General features: G+C 37.7%; 2 protein-coding genes across 4 annotated transcripts; both read left to right on the plus strand.

Moving 5' to 3' along the window:
* Positions 1-588: 588 nt before the first annotated feature.
* Positions 589-5,325, plus strand: LOC134801269 (uncharacterized). Of its 2 annotated transcripts, XM_063773806.1 has the most exons (7): positions 589-721; positions 872-1,074; positions 2,072-2,161; positions 2,288-2,744; positions 3,115-3,248; positions 3,629-3,757; positions 4,589-5,324. In XM_063773806.1, exons 1-7 carry the CDS (start codon positions 589-591, stop codon positions 4,625-4,627), a joined length of 1,185 nt encoding a protein of 394 aa, XP_063629876.1. In that variant the 3' UTR covers positions 4,628-5,324. The 2 variants fall into 2 exon arrangements, with proteins under 2 accessions (XP_063629876.1, XP_063629875.1); XM_063773805.1 differs by having other exon boundaries at positions 2,072-2,744; positions 4,589-5,325.
* Positions 5,326-6,809: 1,484 nt separating this feature from the next.
* Positions 6,810-17,590, plus strand: LOC134801270 (uncharacterized). Of its 2 annotated transcripts, none has more exons than XM_063773808.1 (8): positions 6,810-7,330; positions 7,462-7,597; positions 8,275-8,495; positions 9,179-9,268; positions 9,503-9,959; positions 10,338-10,471; positions 11,346-11,474; positions 13,764-17,590. In XM_063773808.1, the coding sequence occupies exons 2-8, from the start codon at positions 7,465-7,467 to the stop codon at positions 13,848-13,850; spliced, it is 1,251 nt and encodes a 416-aa protein (XP_063629878.1). In that variant the 5' UTR covers positions 6,810-7,330; positions 7,462-7,464; the 3' UTR covers positions 13,851-17,590. The 2 variants fall into 2 exon arrangements, with proteins under 2 accessions (XP_063629878.1, XP_063629877.1); XM_063773807.1 differs by having other exon boundaries at positions 6,812-7,268.
* The last annotated feature ends 6,442 nt before the right edge of the window (positions 17,591-24,032 follow it).

Genomic DNA, 24,032 nt, shown 5'->3' on the forward strand with positions numbered 1-24,032 from the left:
ACTAGTGTCTGAGATATAAGAATTACAGAAACGACGAAGATTTTTGATAAATTTGCTACTTAGTATTTAATTTAAGCTGAAGTCTTTACTTGCCAGTTTATCCAACAGTAATGAATGTAAAATTCTACACTATAAATTATTTATGCAGCGTTGGTACCTATCTTATATTATAAGAAATATTAAATTGAATAACATAACACTTTCATTTTATTTTACTGTTACCTTTTTTTTAAATTGTTGCACAACATTGAAACCAAATAAGTTAATGTGTTGTAACAAAACTAAGCCTATTAATAACAGCTTTTAACTCATTCTAAATAAGTAAACTGGATTATTTAAGTACTTTTATTGCCTTTATTGGCTTCACAATAAACAAAAGTATACTGTGTGACACATAACCTAAAGTTAAAAGTATTGTTCTTATGGAACATAATTATTAACATGATTAGAAGAAAATGTATTTCCAAGATTTGATAGTATTTTTACCCTTCAAAGGATACATAATGCAGTAAAAAAGTTTTTATAGTCATCGTAAATAATAGGCACTCGTATACGCTCATTAAAAATATAATTTACACATTTTAGAGGATGGTGACTATACTGAATATATTTAATGAGGACTGCTGGCGGCTCGTACTGGACTTGTTGTCCACTGAAGATGTCATAAGATCGGAGCGAGTCAGCCGTGGTTGGCAAGATGTAATCTTCCGTTACCTTCAGGGTAAGATAACTGCAGTCTCATTCTAAGCTGTTTCACAGTGGTATTGCTATATGTATATTGGTTAATTTTTGAACCATAGTTCAGCATAAGTCCCATCTCACTTCCTCAATTATCACAAATGAAAAAGTCTACACTTATAATATTTTTCAGATGTTGGTATAAGTATAGAATATCCCTGGTATGGCCACAAGGCTTCTCGTACACAACGCGTCCTAAAAATGGAACAAGATGATCCAGAGAAGTTCAAGGAATTAACACGGAAATGGGGCTCATGCATCAAGAAAACGGATTGTGTTAATGAAGGCAGTTTGGAGGTTATACGGAAGAACTGTCCTGATTTAGAAGATGTTACGGTAACTTTTAGTAATTCTATGTATAATGGATCATTTATTTTAGTGATGTATGGCACAACACACAACTCTTTGCACTTGTAAATTTCCCTATTAAAGTTTTGGTATTTCCCTACGGTTATTTGATAATATTTCCTGGAAATATATATTTATTATTTTATCAGGGAAATTTCAATGTATTTTAGTATATTTTTTAGGTGTACTTAATAAATAGCTGGGTACTGACTGAGCGAGCAGCCTCGCGAGGCAAATCCTCGGTCAGTCAGGACGTGCCTCGCCCGTGGCAAACGCATATCCGGCCTCGGCCGAGCGCGCCTCGGCCCGAGCCGAGCGTTGTCGGTTTTTTGTCCATGCTCAAAGGCGCCTCAGTAAGTTTGCCGCGCTCACTCAAGACGGTTGTGTTTTGCCTCGCTTGTTCGCCGCATGTTAGCGCCATGAATAAAGAACAGTGCCTCAAATTGATACAACTATATGGTGAATATAGCATATATAGTTATGGGATGCGAAATGTCCCGATTATACTAATAGAGTACTAAGAGAAGATGCGTGGAGAAATATAAGCCAGGAAATAAACATTTCAATAAGTAATTTAAAGAAAAAGATGGAGACCTTGCTAGGATCTTACAGGAGGGAAAAGTCGAGAGAAAATAAAAAGCCGAATTTTTTACAAGCCGTAGAATGTGAAAGCACGTGGTAGCGACAGTTTTTCGGATGAACGGCCTTATGACACGCGCGGTCTCTGTGCGACTTCACGTTAAACTGAGCGCTCGATGTTTGGCTCAGGCGTCACCGTGGCTCGGCTTTTCCGCGCGCGGCAGCCTCGTGCAACAAAACCTACTGACCGAGGCTGCCTCGCGCGGCAAACGTTGCGCGGCACTCGGCCGCATTGCCTCGGGCGAGGCACGTCTCTGCCGACCGAGCTGCTTCGTGCGGCAATATCCTCGCGAGGCGGCTTGTTCTGTGTGGACCCGCCTAATTTGTAATAAATTTCATGTTGCAGTTTTATGGATTACAAGAAGATACCTTATCAAGTGGATCAACGAAGACCTTTAAGAAGCTGAAGCGAGTACATTTCAGGGGCTGCGATTCTGTAAGGATACTTCATACACCTTATGTTAAAACATCAAATTTCAAAGAATGCTTTGCTTTTTGTGGTCTCTACTGCTTTATACTTAAGGCTTATTATGGAAATACATGCTGTATGAATAAAAAACAGTTGACAGATAAGTGCGTCAAGCATTGGCTGGTGAATTACAACATCGAGGAACTAGTAGTATGGGGCGCTGAAGAAATGACTGGAAAGTGCTTGGTAACACCACACTCCGCAAAACTAAAGGGTCTATGCTTTAAAGAGTGTGAGACGTTGGATTTCCGTCATCTTGTATCTGCTACAAAACACCTAACTCATTTAAAGAAGTTGGAGCTGGTGTATGTTCCTAGAGAAATCTTTCAGAATGTCCATTTGGTGTTGGATAAGCTCCCCGAATTAGAGGATTTGTGTTTGCGTTGGGAAAAGAAGATGGAATTGGGAGATGATTGGGCGGAGTCTATTGGACGGTTGAGACTACGGCGTTTGGATGTGAGCTTCAATCCAAATGTGACAGATGAGTGGCTGGAAAAGGCCTCCTGTGGCTTTGGACGGCTCAACGAAATGCACGTAGAAGGTTGTTTAGGTAAGTTTCACTAGCGCAAAGCTACTGATGCGTCGTCGAAGTTTCTATTTAAAAGTACAAACATTTCGGAGACTTCTCGTATTTTTGTATGTGGATCGACAGTTTATATTTCTTAAATGAAAGTTTCTTTTGTTTCCTGTGAAGTTTTCGAGAATTTCCAACTTTATGTAAACTTTCCGCAACTTGTACACGTCTCGCGTCTGTAGGTGAATATCTTCTTATTTTACTTGTTCTGTCTTTTTCTATTCTTTCCCATTTCTGACCTATTGTGATCGCCAGTCGCCACCCTCTGTTCTTCTGCCCTTTCACTTGAGAGTTGTAAAAAATCGCATGGCTAATAGTAATAAATGACGAAAATGATTTAAATCAGGTGTGACCGGACGCGGGGCAAAAGCGGCATGCAGCTTAGCGGGCCCGGCGCTGCAAGGACTTCAGCTCGGCTCCAATGTCAAGATAAACGATGCCTGCGTCGAGGACATTGTCCGGACTTGTCCCAACCTCGTGGTAAGTCCTATAAGGGAGATGCTACAGTCACATGATACACCACGAAGGCCACAAAAATATCTGACACGCTCTTATTTGTAGCCCAAGTACCTAAGAAAGTTGAGGCTTCTTAAGTCGGTATGCTGAAGATATGACATCGATACTTTTTAGTATTTGTTATATCGGCAACAGAAATATATCATCAGCGAAAATTTCAACTGTCTATAGCTATCACGGTTCATCAGAATCATCAGATACAGCCTGAAGACAGACGGACAGTGGAGTCTTAGTAATAGGGTCTCGTTTTTACCCTTTGGGTACGGAACCCTAAAAAGTTGGGTATGATCGTTTTCCTGTGACACTAAAAGATAATTCTGTAATAAAAGCCTGTTTCTTTTCAGTGGATCAACTTATCCTACTGCCATGGCGTAACGGAGAACATCGTGGCGCGGTTAGGGAAAGCGCGCAGTGTTCGAGACAGAAAGTTACGTCTCATAGTCCAAGGCACCGTGGTCGAGGGATTTGAAAAGGTATATTAACACTAGAGTGAATTAATAATGAGTGTAACACCCAAGTAGAAGAGCTTTAACCACAGAATAAATAATAGTACTACCATACAGTACGGAAACTTACTACAAAACTGAAGTTTGACTTATATGTAGTCGTGCACGCAAAGCGACGTCAAGTTGTGTCAACCCTAATAATTGCTCGGAGCAATGCTGAACCGAACGGTGCCGAGTTTGCCCGAAGGGAGTAGTTTCGCACCCCTGCTTTAGCCTGTTACCACAGAATATATAATAGTACTAAGTACAGAAGACCCACTCTCTAACAAAACGCGTCTGTTACGATCAGGACAGATATGGCCGCTAGGTGGCGACAGCGCCACGCGCGGCTTATGGCTAGCAACCAAAATTGGTGTGAAACGGATGTACTTTTAGCTACCTGTTGCAAAGCGACGAAATCGCGGAGTGAGCCACGCCTGCTGTTACTATGCCTAGTCAGTCTTATTAATACATACTTCTTTCTTATGTCCCAACCAACGCAAAAAGAGGGGTGTTACTTATAAGTTATAAATTTGACCGCTATGTGTTTGTGTGTGTGTCTGTCTCTGGCACCATAGCTTTTAAACGGGTGAACTGACTTGCAGCAAAAAAGCAGTAGTTCTTAAAATAGACTTGTTTTATCATAATCGATTCTCTTTATTTTTTATTTTATTTTATTGCACGCTTTTCTGTGTGTGTATAACCTGATAACTTTTACGTGCAAGAGAAAAAAGTAAAATAAGATAATAGTAAAGATAGCCTGTGCATGATTTATATATCTAATCTTATCTAATTGTCTACTTTTTTGTTACATGGCAGGATAAATACCCGTGGCTGATCTTGGACTTTGGAGACTGAAGCTACATCGGGATATACAGTACTAATTGGTGAATGACGCAAAACGGCGTCGATGACGACGAGATTAGGTCCTCATTTTATATGGCTATACCTAAGCGAAACAGCAATGTTGCCTGTTTATTGTACTGTGGTTGTAAAGCCTGACCAGGAATAGACGTGCGCGCCGCCATAAGGAGTCAGCGCGCCGCTGCCACAAACAAACAATAAGATAATAACACCAAAAAAATTATACTTACACAGTTTTTTGAGATTTTTTTCCCTTGTCGATTTAAGGGTTAAGCGTGGCTTTTCATTATACGTCTTAATATTGAAAAGTTAAAAAATCCGAATATTTGAAGTTGAAAAATGAAAATATTTTCGTGGCGCGCCGCCGTCCGATTTTTTTCGACCGGTGTATTCCTGGTCCAGGAATACATGATCACGCGCCATGTTGCGGAATTTCACTGGAACTAATTATTTCATACTATATTGAACTGTCACCCTATACCTACATGAGAATAACAGCGCCCTCTTGACAATGATCATATATTACTATTCTAGTCAGGCTTTAATGTGTAGGTACCTTTATAAAACTGGGACCCTACAACATCGAACAATATTTATGAGGTGAAAGTTTGCTCCATCCAAGGTGCTCGTTTAACCTTTTGAACGCCACAGACGGCAATTGACGTCAACGCAAAATCGTGACAACGACGCCAAAGACGGCATTAGACATCGATCGTTTTTTGATGAAAATCTACTGAAAAACACCCCACTTTTAGACAAAACTAAATTTTACCCCCGTGACGTCAGTGCCACGGCAAATGGATGCGCCGTTTGGCGTTCAAAAGGTTAATTAAATAAAATAATAAATCCATTGGGAATAATTTATTTTGTTATTACCAGACCCCGTTATCAGAAACCCCCCCCCCCCGTTTTATTGAAATGCAAGGGTTGGCTCTCACTTTCCCCCACCGTGCGGGTAAAATTCCGCAAGTTATTGGGTAAAAGTACACATGTGGGGTAATTGTTCGCATTAAGAAAATTTCAATGGAATTGTCAATAAAATAAAGTTTAACGAATATTTATGAAATTGTCTGATCAATATCCACGTACTAATTTAAGAATATTAAATAACTATGTATTTAATACTTTACTTAAGATATTGAATAGTGCTTGATTATTGCATCAAAACTTGACTTAAATGAACTATAAATATCAATAATGCGACGTGTGTCGAGCTGCTTTCACTTTGCGTCCGCATCTCACGTGGTTCTAAATATCGGCACAAAGGACATCAACTCCTGCTCTCATCACCTTTGCCGGTGAATGTCACACCGCGATCTCTTACCCACAGCGTACTCTTACCCCGAATGACTCTACTCTGTATACATATGTTAAATATGTGCAGTGCCAACCCTTGCATTTTCAATAAAATTTCACCACTGATAACGGGGTCTGGTTATTACTCATTATACGACCTATTTTATGGAGTAATTTCACGCTCCAAATGTAGAGCTACGGCCTATAAATAATTCGCGAAGGCGCAATCAATAATGGCCTCTAAACGTCACCGTTGACCGATAACGCATGCGATTTGCAATACATTGCTGCATTTTATCGATCGATTGAATTCGTTGCTCCTACTTAGCCAGCAATTATCTAAAATCGCATGCCAATTGATGAAATCAGAAATTATATGTAGGTCTGTAGAAGCCTTAACACTTCACTGCCCCCGACGCACATGTGCGTCCACCGTCATACAAGTTTGTTCCTAGGCCACGCCCACTGGCAGTGAATGCGTTAACAATGACAAGGAATGCAAGCGTGTGTAGGACAGTAGAGACTAACAGTCTCTATTATTTGTCTCACTTGAAAATAATTTATAGAACATTAGAAAAAGGCGGGAATTTCGCACCTATATTTTTTAAATTGCGTGAAGGGATATCGTCTCATAGAAAATTTGAATTTCGCGCCTTTTTCTACTGACAAGATTTGCTTGACCATCTATAGATATAATTATACTGGGTCAAGCAGATCTTGTCAGTAGAAAAAGGCGGCAAATTTGAAAAATGTAGGCGCGAAGGGATATCGTCTCATAGAAAATTTTAATTTCGCGCCTTTTTCTACTGACAAGATTTGCTTGACCATCTATATAACAACATTTTACACTTTGTGATTGGTCGTGTACATGCTATAAATTGAACGCGCTTAAAGGACTTAATATTGATCAGTCATATGAACGCACCAATCTTATGTCAGATTGACAGTTACTTGTCAAAGTTTAGAACGTATGTATACTATATTTTTATGTTAAGTATGTACGTTTATCTTGTGTTTAATAAAAGACAATAAATAAATACTAATACATAATTAACGGTAAATAGTGACATTGCATTGATAAGCAACATCTGATACGTAATGTGAATATCAATTTTCAAGTGGACTGGCAGACGTGCTCCGAATTCTGGTGCAATTATGAAACAGGTTTAATAAGGAAAACAGATTTATAAGGAAAACAATTTTATAATTTATGATCGGTTTATAACAGTCGTCTTGATGGTTGTAAGAATATTTTAAGAAAGTCCGTATTAGTACCTGTAACATAAAGGCCCCGAAAACCAAGTTTTTATATATATAAAATTTACAACATATTTGAAAGGTGAGCTGAAAACATCACTAGTTTTACCAAGGGTGAAGAATTCGTATTCTTCACTAACTTTAGTAAGTTACCGCTATTCATGAATTTAATCAATTATTCAAAGTATGTCAAATACCATTTATTTATTTATTAAATACTTGAAACGACTTAACAAACAAAAAAAATATGTTAGAGTTAATTAAATGACTTACAGAGTATGGCTACTATACTGGACGTGTTTAATGACGATGTCTGGCGTCTCGTACTGGACTGGCTGCACACTGATGACGTTATAAGGTCCGAGCGAGTCAGCCGAGACTGGCAGGATGTTATATACCGGTACCTTCAATGTAAGTTACACCTTAGTTACAAGAGGTTGGGTCTGGCTGGTTATAGCTGTATGGCTATTACTATTTCATTTTAATCCTTTTGATTACACTGCCAGTGATGGATGGACGGAATGAAAAGTGTATGGACTCTTTTGTTTTTTGTTTCAATCAAGAGCTTGTGATTTTATTTAAAAAAAAACAAAAAATTTCTAAGGAAAAAGGAGCTGCACGAAAAAAAGTATCTTTAAATAAAACCACCAATTTGAATATATCCTTGTAAGTCTCTGAGTGATTTTATATTTTTATTTGTATCCCTATACATAAAAGAGTTTTAAAAACAATTTTAATTAGTAACATGGCACTTGTGAAAATATATTATGATTTTTCTTACTAAGAGTGCTTAGTTGATATCAATATCTGAGTATTTTTAAGTCTCATATAGAGCTATCTCAACAATAATAATAATCTCATGTGGATATGAAGGCAATTTCTGCACATATGTGGTCTATAAATATACAATATCTATTATCCACCCTAATGCAAGTATTGGCAAGTGATAAAGATCTATTGACACTAATGGATTCAGATAGAAAAGTGTGTGGCATCAGGTCCTATCCCAAAATATATTTTTACTTCATCACATGCCCAATTTTTAACTTTAATTCCTATTAAAATGTCAACACCAAAATTATTTCTAGGTGTTGGAATGAGCATAGAATATGGTACTCGCCCCAAGCTCTGGTACGGGCAGAACCACAAGTTTTCTCACTCCTACCGCATACTGAGGATAGAGGAAGACAATCCGGAGATACTTAAGAATTTACTACAGAAATGGGGTCCGTGTGTCAAGAAAGCGGATTGTGTACACAGAACTATGGAGGTTCTAAGGAAGTGCTGCCCCAATTTAAAAGATATTACAGTATGTATGAGTAGTCTAGATTAGTTTAAAAAAATATATATATTTATAAGAAATACAGAAATTTCTATAAAAGCAGTGCGGTGATCCCCTCATTAGGCTCAACCTGTATCATGGGAATCTAAGAGAAATACCGAATACTGATGTTGCGGCTATTATTTTAACTATATAATATAAATAATATATAATAACTATAATATAATTAATATCAAAGCTATATTAAATATATTAAGAACAGGTCACTCACGTATTTTAAGTCGAAAAACGCTCGACATGTTTCACTCCGTACCGAGGAGCGTCATCAGGAGCTTGCGTTTACGGTGACGGACCGGCGCAGACATGTCGAGCGCTTTTCGACTTAAAATACGTGAGTGACCCGTTCTTAATATATTTAATATGTCTGTGTCCCACGGAAGTTTTGTTATTAAAATATCTAAGCTACTACATTATAAATAAGAATTTTTTATTATATGACTAACTATCCAACTAAGTGTTATAAAGGTGTCACAAAATTAAAGAGGTGTAAGTAAATGAAGTGTTTAGTTATTTTAAAACTTTAGTCATCTTGACCATAAAGTATGAGAGTCAACTGGGGACAGGGAAATACCAAAACTAATAAATAAAAATACCTACTTCTATTAGTTTCCTCAAAATGATACATAAACTCATCTGTACCTAATTTGCAGTTTTATGGAGTACCCAATGATGTCTTAGTAAGTGGATCATCACATGTCTTCAGAAAGCTGAAACGAGTACATTTCAAAGGATGCAATTATGTAAGAATACATTACATTAACACTTTAACTGTCAGCGACTCCCTAGGGGAGTTCACTGTTCGTAGGCGCTTTTCGCTACATACGGTTTTTCCCGTGTTATCGGCTACGCTCGTAGCGCGTAGCACGGGCTGGCACTGAATGTGTTAATCACAACAACATGCTTGGCTTTTTGTGGTGTACTGCTTTATACTTAAGGCTTATTTTTTGAATAAGTGCTGTATTTGTAACAAACAGTTGACAGATAAAAGCATCAGGCAGTGGCTGGCCAGCTACAACATTGAGGAGCTGTTAGTGTGGGAAGCAGATGAAGTTACTGGAAGATTCTTGCTATCTTCTCACTCCACAAAAATAAAGCGTCTGTCATTTAAAGACTGCAGGGGCTTGTACTTCCGTTGTCTTCTCTCCGCTGTCAAATACCTAACACAGTTAAGGAAATTGGAACTGATATATTGTCATAAAGAGATCTACTTTAATGTTCATAGATTGTTAGACGAGATGCCAGATTTAGAGGATTTGTGTTTGCGTTGGGAAAAGAGGTTGGACTTGGGATACGAGTGGGCCGACGCAGTGGGGAGGATGAGGCTGCGGCGGCTGGATGTGAGCTTCAACCCTAACGTGACGGACGAGTGGCTGGCGAGGGCCTGCCGTGGCTTCGGTCAACTCAATGAACTGCTTTTGGAACGCTGTGTGGGTGAGTAGAACCGTGATATTGGTTATGTTAAGTGGCATTCCTCTTTTAATTCTATCAGCTGGGTCCCCAATAAATGTTTACGTGGGTGAAATGTATGTTAGTTTAGGTAATTTGTCTATGTCGTAGCCAGATCATCTTAGAATTGATCATTTCATGATCTGGCAATCGGGTGGGCACATCATGGAAAAGTCAAACCTAACCTGACCATGTCATGAATTGATCAATTCTAAAATGGCATTTCATGAAATGATCAAATTCTATGACCTGGCTACGACATCTATTCATACTTTGAAAATATTAATAACTTCTGTATCATGTTACAGTTTGTTTTGCTATAACTCCGATCCGTATGGTCTACTGATAATAATTTTCTTCCAGGTTTTACCGGCCGGGGGGCAAGAACGGCGTGCAGCGCGGCGGGGCCGGCTCTGCAAGGCCTGCAGCTGGGCTCCAATACGCAGCTATTCAACTCCTATATCGAGGATATTGCCAAGGCTTGCCCCAACCTCGTGGTGAGTCTTGCCCGTTTTGACGTATGTATCTAACTGGCCTTACGGGCACTAAAAATGGTGTCACTCATGAATTCCAGCCAATCGTGCAGTCTAACGCAACTAGTTGCGACCAATATAGCGCGCGTGATGCGAACTCATCAACCAATCGCTTTGTAGCGGAGTCACACCGCTGTACTGGCCCCTGTCATGCCTCATTATTATTGGCCGTAAGGCCAGTTCCTAGATATCTATGTCAATGCTTGTTCGTTTTCAAGTCGATGAGACTCGTGGAAGTGTTGCAATTATAGACTTAGGTATCCAATTATTTCGACCTTTATCATTATTTTCTTAATGTTATGTCTTGATCTTTTATTCAATAATAAGTGCAGTCTTTCCAGGAAAATTTTGCGAAGAAACTTTCATAGATAGAGTCTGTTTGGAAAGAGAAGAGTCGGGGAAAGTATTGGGCCCCATACATTACAACGACTCTTCTCATTCCGCACAGACTCTAGCGACAAAGTTTAAGCCGACGGTCCCTCAGAATATATGAGTTTTGTAACTGTTTTTAGGGTTCCGTATCCAAAGGGTACAAACGGGACCTATTACTAAGACTCCACTGTCTGTCTGTCCGTCTGTCTGTCACCAGGCTGAATCTCATGAACCGTGATAGCTAGACAGTAGAAATTTTCAGAGATGATGTATTTCTGTTGCCGCTATAACAACAAATACTAAAAAGTACGGAACCCTCGGTGAGCGAGGCCGACCGCACTTGTCCGGTTTTAGAAACCTATCTACTTACTACGTATTAAATTCGCTCGAACTATATTATTGAATGTAATAATGTTTTCTGTGCGTAATAAATAAATACCTAAATGTAACGTTTGTTTGGTTTCAGTGGCTTGACTTGTCATTCTGCCACGGGATAACGAATGACATAATAGAAGAGGTGGCAAATGCGCGTACTGTCCGCACCAAGAAGATGCGGCTGATAGTCGAGTGCACCTACGTCGAGGACGTTGAGGAGGTGAGACTCATTTCTGAACCCAATAACCACAGAAGAAATAATAGTACCTACTACTGTACAGAAAGGACACTTCCTACAAACACGAAGCTTGACAGCGGTTCAGGCTCGAATCATGCTGTCCCTTTATAATGTATGGCACTATCCCTTTCGGCTATTTAGGGTTGTCAAAATTCAAGTCATTATCTTACCTGTGGTCTGTGGTCGTGCACGCAAAAGGACGTCAAGTGGTGCCAACCCTAATAATTGCTCGGAGCAATGCTGAGCCGAACGAAGCCGAGTTCGACCGAAGTCAGGAGTGTCTCCCCACTGCCTTAACCCTTTTCCAGTGCCAATCTACAAGGTTTATCTACACAAACAATCCACATATGTCCAGCTTGTATGAATCATTTGAAGGCAACTCGAATTTCCCGAAAGTGCAATCTATTTTGAACCTTAAATCGTAATGCTAAAGTTGAGATTCTATTGGCTCGTATGTGGTCGATAAATCGTACTACTATGCTATGCCGAGAAAAGTACCACTTTTAACCGGGCAGTGGTTTCTTTTTTGCGAAAGTGTTTTTTATTATTCTATTTTTTTTTTATTAATTGTAATTTTATCGCAAATGTATTTTGTATATTTGTAAAGGTTTTATGTAAAATGGTTGAACTATCCGTGCGAAGCCGGGGCGGGTCGCTAGTTATATTTGCGATAAAATTACATATTTGAAATGCGTGCGCAAGTGTCACTCGGGACTCGTGCGAAATGACAGATTTTGCGCACTTGCATCAAAATGTAATGTTATAGGTCTACCGTTTAACTGGGGCGGTCGGTAAGATGTATGATTGTAACTTCGGAGTGGTTGAAGGCTTGGCTGCGTGAAGTTGATTTATACTATTTTAACTAAGTAAACATATAATACTGAAACTATATACATACTAAAACACAGCCAACTTGTTAGTAGAAAAGGGCGCGAAATTCAAATTTTTTTATATGAAGGCAACTCTTCGCGACTACATTTTTTAAATTTGCCGCCATTTTCTACTAGGTGGCTGTGCCAGAGTATATTTATGCTAATTTTTGTCCTAGACCTTGGCTACCTTCTACTAGAAAATCACCTCATAACTTATTTTCAAACCGCCTGAGATAGTGGTAGATCGATGATCTTATTAATCATCTAATTCTAGCATTTTACAATAAGCTGTTATTTACTTTCACCTGCCCCTTTGTCTGTATTATGGTTTCAAATTTAGCAAGCTAAATTATATCCACATCCCACTATTCTAAGCTGAAACTTCATATTACTTATGTAAGTTGGGTGTCAAATACTTATGGTACCATCGAGCTGATCTGATGATGGAGACCGGAGGTGGCCATATCAACTCTGTTATAAAACAGGGCGACCTCATTGTGTGTGTTAAGAGCTTAGAGCATTTAATAACTGGAGTCGCCTTTAAGAGCTTACCCCTCTGCCGAAAAACTTGCACAATTGTGCAAACTTTTGTATGGATTGACATGGCATGGAAATAGCAATACATTTGACGTCCCCTCCCCCGCAAAAATCGGCAGACTGTTTCGTAAAGAAAATGACAGTGATGACATCTCCAGTTACTAAATGCTCTAAGGTTAAGAATTATCTCGATGAATATTTAATTTAAAGCTAGTATCGAAAGAGAAATTTTTCCCAAAAAAATATTTAACTATTGTTATTTTCACGATAATGTATGCATTTATATACTCTCAAGTGTTAATTTGACTCGTAAATCGTACAAAATGACATATCTTGGGTACCTGCATCATAGACCACACTAAGTTTTCATGCTACGTCAAGTATAACAATAACAGTTTTGAATGATTCATGGTTAGTTTCACTAGACTTATGCATGTAACTGCGTCAAAATATCGGGAGCTCGAAAACAATACAAAAGGTAATCACAGTCCATATCCCGGTCGATATAAGTTTACGTCAAGTATGGCGCTCCTATGTGTAGTCGGAGTCTACATCTAAATACTATGTTTACTCTGAATTGAAATGATATAATTACATAACGAACAAATTTAAAAAAAAAAGACTAAACATTAAAATTAAAACTAAACTATAAGAAATCTTAACTAAACTTATAAATTAAAAATGCTCCCCAGCTTGGTCACCTTCAAGCGTTATGGTGCCCAGAAGGCTGGCAGCGTTACCTTTTTGGATGGCCAGGCTTATCCTCTGGCCGAGGTAGCTGCCAGCCCTCCGGTCACCGCTGGGACATATGTTTACTCTGTGATGTTGTCCCGTCTAATTATATCATTTTTGTCCGTTACAGGGTCAATTCCCGTGGATGATCGTCGAATTTGGGGACTACTATTCATCTAAGACCTATTCGTTTCCATGTAACACCAAAAAGAAATGACCAGCCGTAGACCTTACGGCTTCGCAGCAAGGCTTGCAAAACAGCAGTATATAAGCACCCTTTTGGTCGGATTAAGTGACAAACGGTGGCGTATCTAGGCGTGGGCGAAGTGGGCCTCGCCCAACGGCCTCGCACTTATGGGGACCTCGCGGAAGCCAACACTTTTCTTGGGAATACACATTGAAAGAAAAGGGCCTCGCTGATGCGACATCCCCCACGGCTAGATTAGTTCACATTACGCCACTGGTGACAAAAAAAACTGGAACTTATCCGACTTAAAAGGAGAAAGCTTGGTTACCTAATTACTGATTTAAAGAAGGAAATTTCTGGAATGTTCAGTAATTAAGAGGCTCTTGGAAGATGTAGCCAACAGGCAAAGTAGTCGGGGTAGCCGAAATTAATTTGTCTCGCTTAATGTCTTATGGCGCTATTTATAAACGTTCGCTAAATGTAACAGCTGTTATAAATGTTTGTTGTTAGCATTTTGACGTTTATATGTTAGATAGAGACAAGAGATGTCACGCCACTGCGAGAGAAAGAGAGATATTGCGAAAACAAAAGAAAGAAACAACGGAAAATTACACTTTAATGATGATGGCGGTGACAGTCCGTCCGACGTGATTAACCCTAGAGTACCTACTTATAATAATGGCATCAGTCATGAGACATTTAAGAGAAAATTTGTAGTATTTTTGATATTACACCAACACCTGAAAACGTTCTACCGCGTCCCGCGTAAAAAAAAAGTTGAGCAGTTTTAAAAGTTAAGCAGCAGGTAAAATTTGCCAGTGTTTAAAAATTGATGTCGAAAACTTATTTTACAGGATTGGTGGTATACGTCTCATTATTGGGGTCTTTACTATAGTCGCGCTTTTCCGCGTAGGGAGCATTTTGCCGCCCATACTCAATATGGTTTATTGTTTACAATAATGGATAAATCAGTTCGTAATATTTTTTTAAATAAAATAAATCAAAAATTATTAGAAAAAGTTAAGCTACTGTTACACATGCTGATTACTAGCACGAAAACATGCCACTATTGAGCAATTGCTACTTAGTAGTATGTGTGTCGAAACATTTCATCATCATTTTGAGTTTGCTCAAAAATCAACGGTCGTGCGATTTTTGGTCATGCTACCTGCAGCGCGGGTGGAGGGGGGCGTGCTTTTAGCGCGTGTGAGCAGATTTGCTTATTGAGCATGCTAGTATCGATCAGTCGTTTGCAAACAGGTGCGCGTGCACAATTTTACGCAAATCCAAATAGCATCCGCAAATAGTTTTTATAACCCGCAGCATCTTCTACTCGCATTTCTGTAAGCAATTGAGCACTTGCTCCAAAGTCCTGTCTTCTAGATATCCAATCACGGACCCAAATCTTTCTTTTCTTTTTTTGCTGAGCTGATATAAGCTTCTGGATGCATTGCATCGCCAGCAAAAGGATGATCTTATTCAGCTCCATACGGGTAGCTGTTTGATTGTTCATGGCTTTGTTTGAACAGGCAGAGAGCGAGAGAGCACGCTATAAAATGGCATGTGTATTGGAGTGTTTGCATTGAGCATGCTTATTCAGGAGCATACTTAAAACTAGCATGCCTATTGCTAGCAAATGTAAACTGCTCATAAGCATGCTCGTATTGAGCATACTCAATAGCACGCTTTTTAGCATGCTAATTTAGAGCATGTGTAACAGTAGCTTTTTATTATACACTACTGCCACTACTTATTACTACTACTTATTAGTTTAACACTTACCCATAAAAAATACTTTGAGAAATGTACCGTGTTCAAGTAATCACAGTTTTCTCGCCACGCGTGGCGAAATGCGAACACTCTAGGGTAGAGGATGCCTATAGGTAAATAATCGGTTGGTGTTATTATTATTAGGCTACATAAACTTGATGTTATTGCATTACTGTATAGCAGTAAAATAGACTATTGCATTCATTGAGTTATTATTATTATGGAAAAGCCATACCATCAATGAAATGATCGCAATCGCAACGTGTACCACGTGACCAAAGAGTCGTAAGCGCGAAATTCATGGCGCTTATGCTTAAGTCGCGAGATTCACGCTCCGCTTCTATGGTTTGTTGTCAAAACAACAACAACTCATGGCGCACAAAATACTGGTTATCTGTGCTGGTTCTATACGTAGTAATAATAGTTCAATGATTGCATTAGAGCCCCCATCCGCGACCGCCGCTTAATATAGTATACATTTTCTCAAATGATTTTTACGCCTAAGACCCTAAGCTTTTAACAAAAACCATTGTTTCTTTTATGCGAGCGGTTTAGCTCCCGTATTAGCCACGTGCCAAAGCAACAATGTCATTCAAAAAGCAACTGTATCGTAATAGTGTTAAGGTTTAAATCTATATGAGGGCTCGCCTACATTGAGGTGGTCGATCGTCCTACATTACCAAAACATGTTAACTCGTATGACCTGAAACATAGATTTGAACCTTAATACTATTACGATACAGTTGCTTTTTAAACGACATTGTTGCTTTGCCAACGACCGCTCACACAAAAAAAACAATGACTTTTTTAAATAGGGTCTTAGGCGTAAAAATCATTTGAGAAACTTCATACTATACTCGTAGGGGCCTCTGCGCCCGCGCGGCTAGATGTTAGTGGAGTTACGAATTTAAATATTGATGTTATTTAAATGTTGATGAAATACTAAATGTTATTATAATATTGAGCGATGTTTAGTCAACAATTGGACGTAGTTTACGGACTGATATGACATTTAAAGACCTTTTAAGAAAAGAGCGTAACTGTCTTAAAAACCGACAACGCACTTACAACCCCTCTGGTGTTTACAACCATTGGGCGATCCGTCTGCTCGTTTGCCTCCTTATAAAAAAAGGATTTGTCAATATAATTTGAACTTACTATCAAAAAGAAAAGTTAAATGAAATGGCAAATAATAGAGATGTATACTTTCTGTTAAACTACGTCCAATTAGTCAAATAGTAACTTTGTTAACAATAACGTACTGGATATATACTATTATTTACCTGTTAGGTAACATAGGTAATACATAAATGTTAAAATAAAGGAAGGATAAATGTTTAAAGCTGTTGATGTATTTTGTGACCCGTTATTGATAAGCTCGGAATCACTTCGCCATGTCAAAAAAGTTTCAGAATTAGTCATTATATGAAGTAGAAATAGTTATTTGTTTCACTCGGGGGCAAAGTTGTTGTTTAACCGCTCGTGCTAATATTGATACCCGAGCAAGCGAAAGATTCCAAAATTGAACCACGAGCGTAGCGAGTGGTTCGAAAAATGGAATCTTGAGCGTTGCGAGGGTTTCAAAGCACGAGCGGTTAAACAAAATTTGCCCCCGAGTGAAACACAACATTATTCACCACACCAACCCGAAGCAAATATTAAATGTAAAGTCAAACAAAATCAAATCCAAATGAATGTTATTAAATATTTATATTTAGTCAAAATGTATGAAACAGCCAAATTTCTTTTTCGCGATTTCGGGGTTGGTCCCATAGTAAAAGTTGCTCAGTATTATAATCCCAAAACCTCCCTAGCAGCGAGCGGGAATGCACTTATTTTTGGCCACACTGTATAATTTGCAAACATTAAAAATACAAGAGTAGATAAGTGTATCCTGCGATAAACTCATCGTCTATTAGTAATTTTGGATGTATTCAATGTTATATTTAACGACATATGACTAATCATCAATGTTCATGGCCGTTCAACAATAAAGACAATATGTGTACAACCCATTACTTGACTTATTATTTATTTTCCCGTGTTAAAATTGACCACGCTAAAATTGCACCGACTTGGCAGTGTCGTCTCGCTTTTTTTGCTAATCCACATTGCCCCTTATCACCGAGCAAGATAGTTGATCATAGGAGACTGCGACGGTGCGAATGAGGGAATCAAATCAGGCGACTGTCTCACTCACACTAGTTACAGTATTGTAACATATGTTGACATAGGTAATGATCAGGGAGTTACGATGCCCGATACAAAACCGAAATTTGACAGCGATTCAGGGACGAATCATGTCATCCCTTTCTAATGTAAAGGCACTATCCCTTTCGGCTATTTAGGGTTGTCAAAATTCAAGTCATTATCTTACCTGTGGTCTGTGGTCGTGCACGCAAAAGGACGTCAAGTGTTGCCAACCCTAATAATTGCTCGGAGCAATTCTGAGCCGAGTTTGCCCGAAGCCAGGAGTGTCTCCCCACTGGTACAGTGTAGGTAGGTACTCTTTGTTTTTAGTAAATTTGCTGTCAGTTGTAGTTTCGCAATAAAGGAACCATCAACTTGCTTCCTTTGATAATGTTACACATATAGGTAGGTATTCAAACTTGCCTGTTATATGTACCTACGTATTTCCTTCATCCCTCCTTGCGCATTATTTTATACCTACTCTACTACTAAGTAATACATAGTAGCTTATATGTCGATATTTAAGCTTTTATGAGGTAAAACTAAGGTAATATATTTTCCAGTTTTTCCACAATGATTTTGAACTTAATTCTAATATGATAGGGTTCAATTTTGCGTAATTTCTGACACCGTATGCCCGTCAAAGGGGTCAGTTAATATTGCTACAAAACCTATTCCTTTTCAACCTTTTGATCACTATTGACGTCAACGAGAGGTCGTGTGAGTCAGATTCTAGGACGTCTAGAACGTTCGCGGAAGTCGGGAGTTACCGGACGTTTAGGTATTACTTATAAATATTGATCTAAAAGACCTACTCTTCCTCTACCGTTACCTATTGATTTTGAATTAAAATGAAAATTAACACTTGGTTTGGCCTGTAGGTACATATCTGGTGTGTTTCATATGTATACGTAAAGCTGGTGGGGGCATATTTTCCACATTTAGCAGTTTTAGTATAGTATAGTATCATTTATTGCAAACCATGGTATAATACAATAGATGTCACAATGGAAATGGGTCGCATGGCACCCTGGTAGGGTATGGCAATTATCCTTATAACTAAATACATTAACTAAATATAATATTTAGTACAGAAAAATAGTCTTACTTAAAGTATTATATATTTCCATATTAGCAGAAAGATATATATGTTTTGTCCATTATTTCGGACAAAAATACTAATTGTGGACTTTATGTCTATGAACTTAAGGTAGAATCTTGAAACAAAAAGTTTCATTTATCAATGACCTGCGCCGTTCATCGACATAAGTATTATATTAATTAATACCTACGTTTTCCTCATTTGAACGAGTGTTAGTTAATTAACTGTATTTAAAAATCAATAGTGTTAAGTTTCATTGAAATAATATTATGTGTAACTAATTACTCTAATGAGTAATGACCGATTAGGTAAATCTGATATTATTATAATTAAACCCTATTATACTTATAGGTACTATAAATCCCTTTATTTGCAAACATGCGTCAATTTCTATTTTATATTAAAAAATGTATTGTATTTTAAATACAAAATTAACGTAGAAAACTCAATTGTTTTGCCATCGGTATTTTCCGTATTGCATGTTATTTTATTCAATCAATAAATATGTATTCTCCTTTTCCGGGTACAAACAACGCCGCAAATTATCTGAATGAAACTCACGTTATATGTATGTTGTGTATGCATAATTAGGCTATGTTGTTAGGTACTTGCTTACAAATTATTTTTAACAAAAACATGTGTTTTGGTACCTATATGTTTATTAGTGCCTCCTAATCCCAAAGTATATTTTTCAGTGCTTATTGAATTTGGAACCTTCTTAATTTTAGGCGATTTATATTTGTCCTTTTAAATGGACATGACGACTTGCGAGAATAATATTAAATTATTAGTTAAAATTAATGTCAAATTTAACTTTGTCAATTTCAGACTAGCTATTAGCTATTAGTTTGCTATTAGGTAACTTTATGTAGATAATGAAAATCGAAACGATAATTCTAATTCTCCAATCCAATCTAATTTGATTTTTGTGGACGGATTTGTGTATTAGGTACCTATCTATGTACATTTATTAAATTCTCCTAACGTTTTTGATTTGATCACATATCGTCACTACTTTGAAAAATTCTCGTATCTCGCACTGCTACTCAGAGTTAAAACGCAGTAACTCTGTATGCATCCCATAGGTACATTAATTACCACATTTTTCCTTTGATTGACAGAACAAGATACCAGTTTTTTTTCAAAGTAGTGACGATATCCGTTAGCGAGTGTACATGTAATAAGAAAAAAAAAGCTATAATTTACTTACGACCATGGGCTTGCGTGCAGCTCGTCAAATCTAGTAATATTAGGAAATACACAAAACACATGCACCACAGGCTCGAACCTTCTTTTATCAACATTTTAACACTGTTACTTTGTAACAATCACGGTTAATAAAAATTTATCTATTAAACATTAAAATGTTGTTTTCTATTAGAAACTAGAGCTTAAACTCGCCGGTCGAGGTCATGATTTTTCACTTTAATATTTAAAAATATAGCACTAATATTCGTCACAATTATTTAACTTATATCCAATTGTTGTATGCACTAACTATTATATTTAATTTGTTAAATACACATCACCAGGAAAACCAGACCGCTGTGTCCAACGTCCCGCTACGCGAATTGTCGAAGTACTTGCAAAATACGGTAAACTAAATCCATGGCGGATGGGATGACGCTGTATAGTGATAAGCATGTTAGAGGACTGGAAACTTCCTGAAAGCGAATGTTTACTGGAAAGTTGCAATTCTCGTACTAGCGGTATTCCATGAGCTGTCCTGTACAAACGCATTTTATTTCGTATTATTACCTACATTTTTTCCACGTTTCAATTGTGTTTCCATTGTGGCAGAAAAAAAATCTTATAAGTACATATTAAATATTTAGAAAATTAGCGTTTGTACGGGACTTAGAGCATTTAATAAGCCGGAGTCGCCTTTAAGAGCTTACCCCTCTGCCGAAAACCTTGCACAGTTGTGCAAACTTTTGTATGGTCTGACGTTTATCTGACACGGCTATTTGTACGTTATGTACGAATCATGTACAAATATCCATACATTTGACGTCCCCTCCCCCGCAAAAATCGGCAGACTGTTTTGTACAGAAAATGACAGCCATGGCATCTCCAGTTACTAAATGCTCTAAGGTACGGGACAACGAGTTTCACACAAAGAGTAAACAGTGTAGAGGTCGAAGTTCAATATAAAGTCATATTTATGCAAAGATTCGTTTATTTCATCTCTTGTTCCTCCATTTCTCAGAAACGAGTACACCAGCTACCGTTGTTATAGTTTCCATTCAATCTTAGAGTATTTCGATATTCTTAATACAAAACATTCGTTTCGTGGGGATATTTCAAAATGCGAGAATCATACGTTTTGAACACTGATTGGCGTTTTGGTTGTCACTGCGCGAGATATCAAATTGAAATGGTGATATACAGGATGTAAAAAAAGTGGGCATATATTGTTTGACGGGGAAAAAAAATCCTAAGCAGAACACGATACCGAATATGATTAAACGGATCCCCACTATGTTTGTTACATCCTGTAGAGCTTAGATGCGTAACCTCAAGGTATCTAAAAATTTCTTACTAGAAGTAACTGTGAGTCTGTGACACATAACATATTTACATTAAATTATTGCAATGTTAAAGTAAAATAGGTACTCCAAACTTATTATTTTCGTTCCAAATAGCCCCACAAGACGATATTCAAATTCAGTAAAACCCGCTTAAGACGAAATTGTATAAACCGCGAAAACAGAAATAAGCAGAGCTGCAGTCTTGTGAATAATAGCGTACCTATTACGCGGGAAATCGTATTAAGCGGGTTGAACCGTAAGGGTGGTATTCCATCTGTGCAATTTCTTTGTCCAATGTGCATTGCGCCTCACTCTCTCAATAAGCAAAATGTGAGACCCAAATACACGTTGAACCAAGATATTGGACAGACAGAATACCATCCTAAGACTCGCAAGTCTCAATGGCCAGCCATGAATCAAAGACAAATTAGGACTTACAACACATTCCAATCGTGAGATCACATCGTATAACTTCATTCAGTTTTAAATAAGTGCCCATCATAAACACTGTTATGCCGGCTACACACGTAACTATAAATCGTAGCGATTAATCTGTGCAGTCCGATTTGCGCAGTTTTATCTACCGTGTGTATGACAGATCGTTACGATTATCGGCAACGATTTGTCATTCACACGGTAGATAAAACTGCGCAAATCAGACTGCACAGATTAATCGCTACGATTTATAGTTAACGTGTGTAGCCGGTTAGTCTGGCCGCAGACGTTCGGAATTTTCCGTACGGAATGACATGTGCAAGCGAGACATCGCTATGCATTTGAAACTGAATGAAAATTCCGAACGTCTGCAACCAGGGTTATAGTCTGCAGTAAGAACCAGGAATATTATACTCATCCCTTTCTTGTGGGTGCTAGTACGTAGCGTAGCGTAAGACAAAGACGGTACCTAGGTATGATTCTCTCTCTCTATGTTTATCCTTGGCGGAATTACCGAGTTATGTGTTTTGGTTTTTTTTATATCTTTCTGCTTCTATTTTTCCTGAATGAAGTTCTCGGTAGACATGAGTTTAAAAATGGACGTACATTATCGCGGATGTCGCCGATATAGTTAGCTTATTAGGGTGCGAATACACTGAGTTTTTCACGTAAGGGGTTATTCCAAACCAATTTATTTATTGCGTGTTTCTTATACAGGGTGACATTTTTTAGGTGATATAATTTATATGTACGAGATTGCACGCATTGCTATAATCAACTTTTACTATATGTAGAAGCATATTTTGAAATCACGGCATAAATGCTGGTCTTCATACAAATGTCGAACTGAATTTTAGTATGGGACATGAGCAATTAAATAGTGATTGCGTTTTTTTTTCGTAACCTTAATGCGATCACCGAATCAAAGTATGGGGTTGCCGGGCAACCAAATTTTTTTGATGCGGCGAATGAGAATCGACGCAGCGTATTTGCGCCATTAGCTTACAACGTAACACTAACAGCTTTAAAATGCATAACTATAATATCACCGTGACATCACAAGGACAACAACACAGCGTAAATATTACAGATAGTTCGGAGCACACAGTTTGTAAACATTATACATATTAACCACGCAAGTGTATACTGTATATGATTCATAATTGTTACATATTTGCCGTGACTTATTTTTCAAAAGTGTTTTTCAATAAAAAGACACGTCAAGATCGTTACGAGGTTAATGCGAAAAGGATTATAATTGACATAACTTGTCCCTAGACCCGATATTACAATTCTAATCTTCTTTTTTTATTAACGATATTTTTTTCATTCTGTAATATTTACGCTGTGACAACATAACATCACAGATAAATATTAGACATATTTTTGGCTCCAATCTTTGAGCAATCTCAGTCAAAACACACTCACACACACGACTCATTAGAAACAACATAATGCATGGAAATTAAACTAAATATACCTCTTACTTTAAATCATAAACAAAAAAATGTGGAGCCGTACAATATGACGTAGTGATTATGATATTTGAACTAGATGGCGCTGTTTATATTTTGTAGATATACACCACAAATTATACAGTCAGTACTATAGTACATAGTGTATACAGCACTATCAATTTCAATTGTCAATATTACTACTCTAAATAACCTCCTAAGGCCCAAGATCCTATCTATAGAACTTCTACAGTTCGTTGAAATTTAAATCGTATTCAATTGGAACAGAGTCGCTTTTGCATTGTTTCGTTCAATTTTCAAACAAAGCAAAACCAACTCTATTTCCTACACAACAGGTTCATATTTCAGTGGCAAATTTTGTATTTTTCATTTGCATGGGTGGACCTTAGGAGGATAATTATACCGTACAATTATAATATTTTATTTGTTTATGGTATAATTGTCTATAAAATATGGTTATGGTAAGAACACTTAATATTGCCCGACACGAAGTCATTGCGTCAAAAGTTCGTTCAGGAATTTAAACAAATCCCTTTTTTAATTATACTTAATATTACTACTTATACATGTACAAAATAAATACGCCGTTGCGTATGGTTATATGTTGTACTGTAAAGACCCAGAAAACTACTGCATATAAAGAGGTTGAATATGAAATAATAACTGGCTTTAACAAATAAAAAAAACTTACATTATATGCCAGCTAGCA

The sequence above is a fragment of the Cydia splendana genome, chromosome 21, assembly GCF_910591565.1.
Source record: "Cydia splendana chromosome 21, ilCydSple1.2, whole genome shotgun sequence".
Classification (NCBI taxonomy): Eukaryota; Metazoa; Arthropoda; class Insecta; order Lepidoptera; family Tortricidae; genus Cydia; species Cydia splendana.

Excerpts from the sequence above, each read along its gene's own strand:
- LOC134801269 (XM_063773805.1), top strand. The coding sequence starts at position 589 with ATGGTGACTATACTGAATATATTTAATGAGGACTGCTGGCGGCTCGTA. Across the intron at positions 3,249-3,628 it reads GGACTTGTCCCAACCTCGTG|TGGATCAACTTATCCTACTG; the intron begins GTAAGTCCTATA and ends GTTTCTTTTCAG. Across the intron at positions 3,758-4,588 it reads TGGTCGAGGGATTTGAAAAG|GATAAATACCCGTGGCTGAT; the intron begins GTATATTAACAC and ends GTTACATGGCAG.
- LOC134801270 (XM_063773808.1), top strand. The coding sequence starts at position 7,465 with ATGGCTACTATACTGGACGTGTTTAATGACGATGTCTGGCGTCTCGTA. Across the intron at positions 8,496-9,178 it reads CCAATTTAAAAGATATTACA|TTTTATGGAGTACCCAATGA; the intron begins GTATGTATGAGT and ends CCTAATTTGCAG. Across the intron at positions 9,960-10,337 it reads GCTTTTGGAACGCTGTGTGG|GTTTTACCGGCCGGGGGGCA; the intron begins GTGAGTAGAACC and ends ATTTTCTTCCAG.